At 35.8% G+C, this 6,000-nt stretch overlaps 1 protein-coding gene across 2 annotated transcripts in view; it reads right to left on the reverse strand.

Annotated features, from left to right (window-relative positions):
* LOC121868288 (guanine nucleotide exchange factor subunit Rich-like) overlaps window positions 1-5,263 on the reverse strand; it is a 51,182-nt gene extending 45,919 nt beyond the window's left edge. For both annotated transcript variants that reach the window (XM_042368722.1, XM_042368720.1), the window contains exons 1-3: window positions 4,978-5,263; window positions 1,147-1,254; window positions 61-213 (exon numbers count right to left, since the gene is read on the reverse strand). In XM_042368722.1, the coding sequence (XP_042224656.1) occupies window positions 61-213; window positions 1,147-1,254; window positions 4,978-5,139 (423 nt within the window). In that variant the 5' untranslated portion in view covers window positions 5,140-5,263. The remainder of the gene's footprint in view (window positions 1-60; window positions 214-1,146; window positions 1,255-4,977) is intronic.
* Between the last annotated feature and the right edge of the window lie 737 nt (window positions 5,264-6,000).

Genomic DNA, 6,000 nt, shown 5'->3' on the forward strand with positions numbered 1-6,000 from the left:
TATATAGCTTACTCTTAAAAAGGCTCAAATTCTAGTCTCCAATAATATATTTCAACTAACCATAGAAAACGTAAGGGGAGGTATTGATTCACATGTGTAGAGCTCTGCTGATTCTCGCTTCAAAGTTGGGTTTGGTGGGTCCCGCTGTTCATACACTTCCCGGCGTGACTCATCCACAATGATTGAGTAAAATATAAGACGATTTTTGTTGGTCTGAAACATCAATAATTTCAAGACAATATTCAGGTAATGGACGTCACAGTTAACAGATGAATGACAAATACTTTCTTTCCATGCATCCCTTTATTATACATAAGTTAATACAAAGTAAAACCATATTTCTATGTTGGGTTATTTCCCTAAATGGATCATGTCAACTCAAATCACACAATAATGAATCCATTACTGTATGTAAGAGGAAAAAAATGGGTTAGATTCCAGGAAAAAGACCCCACACATTAATCCAAATTTTACCCCCTACTATATATTATGGTACAGTATACAGTACTGTACTGTAATACATTATTGCTTTCATAAAGAAGCTGTTTTACAGTAAATTTTCTAACCAAACAAAAATAATATTTACTAGCCAAAAGATTACTAATGATTTACAGTACTGTACTCTACAGTGGCTTGCCAATCAATACAGAGATACTGTACTTCATAAAATACAGATATACTGTATTCACATAAAGTTTCACCAATGATACAATCTGTGTTTGCCATGTCCATCATAAAATGCACTACTGTACTCCAGTTTAAAAAAAACAAAATCAACCGTGAAAAAATAAAATGAACTCCCTAACCATGGGAGAAAGTGAAGAGACAGATTGTCTAACTTGAAATGAAGGACAGGTAGCTAACTGAAGAGGTAAAAGACCATAAACTGTATTTTGTCTAATAATTATAGAAAAGAATTGTGGTTCTACATTCCACAGCACTACAGGTATTCCATATGGAGGCACAATGGGCAAGTGTACAGATTCCAAAGATGTGTGGATGCTAACTGAGTAAGAACTCAGGAGAGGTATACAGTAGTGTGGAGTATTTATTTATAACAATACCAAGGTGCTGACATTAGTGGCTGGAGTTGACCCACCCACCCACACATTGTCAAAATATAAAGAATAATGTACGATTACTTACAGCTACAACAATCATTGATGAGTCAGGCCTCCACTCCAAAAGTTGATTGGTCCCAATGGTGTTGACTGACTCATCTGATCGACGGTGAACAACAATAGGTACACATGGCTGAAACAATACACAAAACACACTTATTTTGTTTTACAGTACAGTACAGAAATTTATATTAACCCCCCTCTTGGGCTTTTGATGCAAAATGTGTCGCTAAGCGCTCCCGTGCTGGCGCAACCCCCTACTCAGCCTTATCTCACACTGAGAGCACCCCTCCCGTAAACAGAAACACGGGAACAGTGAGCTGGCCCTATCAACCACTTAAATTTCACAGACTATCTTTGTGGGCTGACAGTTGCATCTTTAAGGGTGCAATTTCGGCCTGGATCACTCTACCCAAAGTTTACTAAAATGGAAAAACCTTTCTTGTTACTGAGGAGTAGGAGGAAAAGAGTTGGAATTGTCTAAGGTGGAATTACAGGAGAATTAGGTGCCAAGGAGATTGGCTTTATCAGGGGAAGAGTTGGCTATAGAGTTATCAGGTCGGAAGAGAGGAGGAAAAGAGTGAGTGCAGAAGTTATTACAGATGTTTTTGGTTAAGTACCAGAAGGATTTACTAGAAGAAGAGTTAGTCAGGACAGCATTCATTCTTTTTATAAAATTCCATTTGGCCCTACGAAGAATAGCATTACAACGATTCCTAGAAGTAATGAAAGAGGAGTGGGTAATAGGAAAAGGAGATAGTTTCATAACTTGATATGCCCTATCTCTCTCCCTATTGACTTCAGAATATCTCCTAATATCAAGTGCACATGGCTTCAAAATGGCCTCAAATTGCCCATGATATTAATCAAATTCCTCCAGCTGGGACACCTATTCAAGAATATTACCATCTTTAAAGTTTTCTGTAATAGTTAGGTTAGGTTTCGTTGGGTTTTGTTTTGTTAGTTTTTTGCATGTTTTTACCCCACAATTTCTCTCTACTTCAAAGCCTTGCCCACTTTGTGCGACCAATATTATTGATAAATGGGGGGGGGGGATATTTCCATAACTACTGATTTCCAATGAAAATGAAGGTTAAATTCAAAAGAAGCACAATGAAATACACCAGAAAAGAACAATTTTTCATGCAAATTTCCTTGCATGGCAATTACATAACATTTACCAAAGATATTACAGGGATAGTACTGACATACAACATTACTAACTTATCCCTGTAGCCTCCATCACAAACTTATCGGTCCGACTAATTACCCAAATGTACCCAAATGTAGCCAAATATAGCTGGAATGAAGTCAAATAATGGTCCTAGATGAATAAATCGGACTGCTAATCACTTCTCGACTAGTATTTGGTGTCAGAAAGTCACAAAAAATTGGAAAACTTACTTTAATCTGAGTTAATAGATCGCGTGCATGTACCGACGGAGCGAGGAATTACCCAAATGTACCCAAATGTAGCCGCAATGAAGTCAAATGATGGTCGTACAAGCGTAATTCGGGCTGTGAATCACTTCTCGATTATTATTTGGTGTCATAAAGTAAAAAAAAAATTGGTAAACTTAATTTAATACGAGTTGTGTTGGGTTAGGTTAGGTTAGGTTAGGTTACGTTAGGTTAGATTAGATTAGGTTAGGTACATGCACTTGATCTATTAACTCAGATTAAATTAAGTTTACCGACTTTTTGTGACTTCGTGACACCAAATACTAGTCGAGGTTAGGTACATGCACTCGATCTATTAACTCAGATTAAATTAAGTTTACCAATTTTTTGTGACTTTGTGACACCAAATACTAGTCGAGAAGTGATTGGCAGTCCGATTTATTCATCTAGGACTATTATTTGACTTCATTCCGGCTATATTTGGCTACATTTGGGTACATTTGGGTAATTAGTCGGACCCCAAACTTATTGGTGATGACAAGACTCTGAACCTTCCTATGTATTAAAAAAAAAAACCTATACTGTATTGGTTTCATGCCCACAAGGGTTATTTCCATGGACGTCCACAGGAGAGTGCAAGGGGTGCACCTGTATGCCCCTGGAAAATGAGAAATGTTTTTTCCCTCAATCCTTATTCATAATACTGTATATAGTATATGATATGACAAGTTTTTCAGTGAACTGTTTGTTCCTTATCATTCCCACAACAGACACTTGTGGTAAGTCGGTACTTTTGACAATTCTTCTGTATGAAAATTATGTCACTGGCAAGAGCGACAACTGATGCCTGGGCCTGACTGCATGATGTTGACATCACAGAGGAACCATGCACATGGTATACTGTACCTGGTGTTAGGTCATGATGAAGCCCTAAACACTTGTCATCATAAATGATTATGCATTATAATATTTTCAGTGAGTAAATTATTTATTTTCAGAAATACTTTGCATGTTGGAATATAATTTAAATAATTGTGGGTTGTTTTTTCTTTTTTGATAAGTAGAATATTATTTGGGTAACTGCACAAATTGTCAAGTACATTACGACATAATTATAAACACTAAAGCGGTATAATATTCATTAATATTATTATTAATAAATGAAAATAAGAGCAAAATAAATATATATATATATATATATATATATATATATATATATATATATATATATATATATATATATATATATATATATATATATATATATATATATATATATATATATATATATATATATATATATATATATATATATATATATATATAATTTTTTTTTTTTTTTTTTTACTTGCATCAACTGCCATGGAAATTATTGAGTTATAAGCATGCTTCAAAAACCTGCTACAGTGAGTTCATGAATACCAGCATGTCACTTGTAAAACCAAGTTGTGGTGAAAATGAGAGAAACTATCCAGTGGTTACTGAATCTAGGAAAAATGGCACTGTTAAATGATCTACAACATCAATAATTTTGCTGAGGGTCACAGTCCTAGTTTGAAATATGGACACAGGATCAACATTCTCCCCCAAAATACAGCATTTGATTAAGGTGCAACCTTGTCCTTGACAGATCTTCTGAAGCAGTGTGATTTGTTTCCTGCTATTCAAGAAGCCCAACTGTTCTCCTTAACACTTCCAGCCTCCACTTGTGAAGTAGAGAGGTTATTTAACACACTGAGACATGTCAAGACGTGGCTTTGATCAACAACGTTAACTGAAGGTTTATCTGGGTTGTTCATGTTCAGCACACATCGCCAGAAGGTGTTAAATAGAAAGCCTTCACTGAAGACGTAATTGAGGGTTTTGGAGCTGATATGTGTCGCTGCAGCATTTATTTAACCATTTTATGTTCCGAGAGTTCCCATCATGACAGACAGCTCGCATCTACCATCCCTAAATTTTCTGGATTCATAATATCAAATGAATTATTTTTGTTAGTTTTTAATGCTTAAGGTCGACCGTATGATAATTTTAGTAATTAATAGTTTGGTGATAATACTGATATGTGATAATGCTGATCATGCAGTACACAAAAGTAATTTGGATTACACTTAATCATGCTTTTATATGGATGTACAGGTACCTGTTTTGAATAAACTGATATGTCAGGTCTTGTCTTGCATTTTCGTACCCCCTACCCCTGGAAAAAATCCTGCAGATGCCCATGGTCATTTCCATTGTACACAGGTTGCGCATATCTGGCTTTTACAAACATAAATATCAGCTGGGCCCAGGTAAGCATCCTTAACATTATCAAAACTTTAAAATTTCAGTGAGAAAGGAACCTATAATCATCACAGTACAAATTTATAAAACTAAAGTTCAGTAGAAGGCAATGCCAATTTGAGTATTCCTTGCAATACACAAGGTAACTTGTCAACAAAACATTACTTACTCTGCTAAACCAAATCCAAATGGATGTTTCTGTGAGAATTGCGAAGAGGATCCTGTCACGGTTACATACGATGGCCTTCAGCTGGCCATCTCCAGCCTTTAACTGGCCATCACCGGCCTCAGGAATCCTAAGTCGCTTAGGAAGCCCCACCGGATAATACATTTCTAATGAACTTTTTCCCTCACTTCATCATTACAGCTGGATATTTTCACATTATGTGTAGTAATGACATGTAGCAGTCACACATCCAGAGAACTATAAGGTGACGTACACCACTGAGCGACCACAACCTTCACCAACCAACAACATCAACGCTCTTATTCATCCCCAATAAAAATACCAAAGCTCATAATTTATTGTAGCATATTGTTTTCAATTATATTATAAAAAATAAATTTCCTTACAAAATACTCGCAGTAATAATCTAACTGAAGACAAACAAATCCTCTAACAATTAAGGAAATTATCGTTCTGAATAATTGACCTAAACACTGCTGCCCTTTAATGAGATTACAGTACTTTGAGATATTACTTTACAGCACCTAAGATGACAGATAATGTACATAATATTGAGTGACGTAAATACATTTTTTAAACTTTTATAAGAGAAATTATAAAAAAAAGATGGTGTCTAATGAGTGCTTCCTCATAGTACTTCGATAAATGTTCGTCTCTTGAATTAGTGGATGGCCGCCCCACAAGAGGTCACAGCCTCCTGTATAAGTTAGTAACAGTGCGGTTATTTTTGTTACGTAGCAAGTACTGGTTATAGACGTGCTTTACAATGTACACGAACATGTTAAGTTTGATATTAAAGGACCTCCCTTTCGGTGCTGTCACAATATTCTTTGGTAGGTTACATCTGACATTTTCTTTGCTGATAGGTTCTTTACCTTGAAGCTGTGACCACTAGTGAGGAGTCCACCCACTAGCCCCAAATATGCCCTTTATGGCATTGGGATATTCATAACTTCTATTAACCCTATATCATGCTCAGGAGTGGTCGAATGAAAAGTTATTGAG

This window comes from Homarus americanus, unplaced genomic scaffold (assembly GCF_018991925.1).
Source record: "Homarus americanus isolate GMGI-L3 unplaced genomic scaffold, GMGI_Hamer_2.0 scaffold19318, whole genome shotgun sequence".
NCBI classification, from domain to species: Eukaryota; Metazoa; Arthropoda; class Malacostraca; order Decapoda; family Nephropidae; genus Homarus; species Homarus americanus.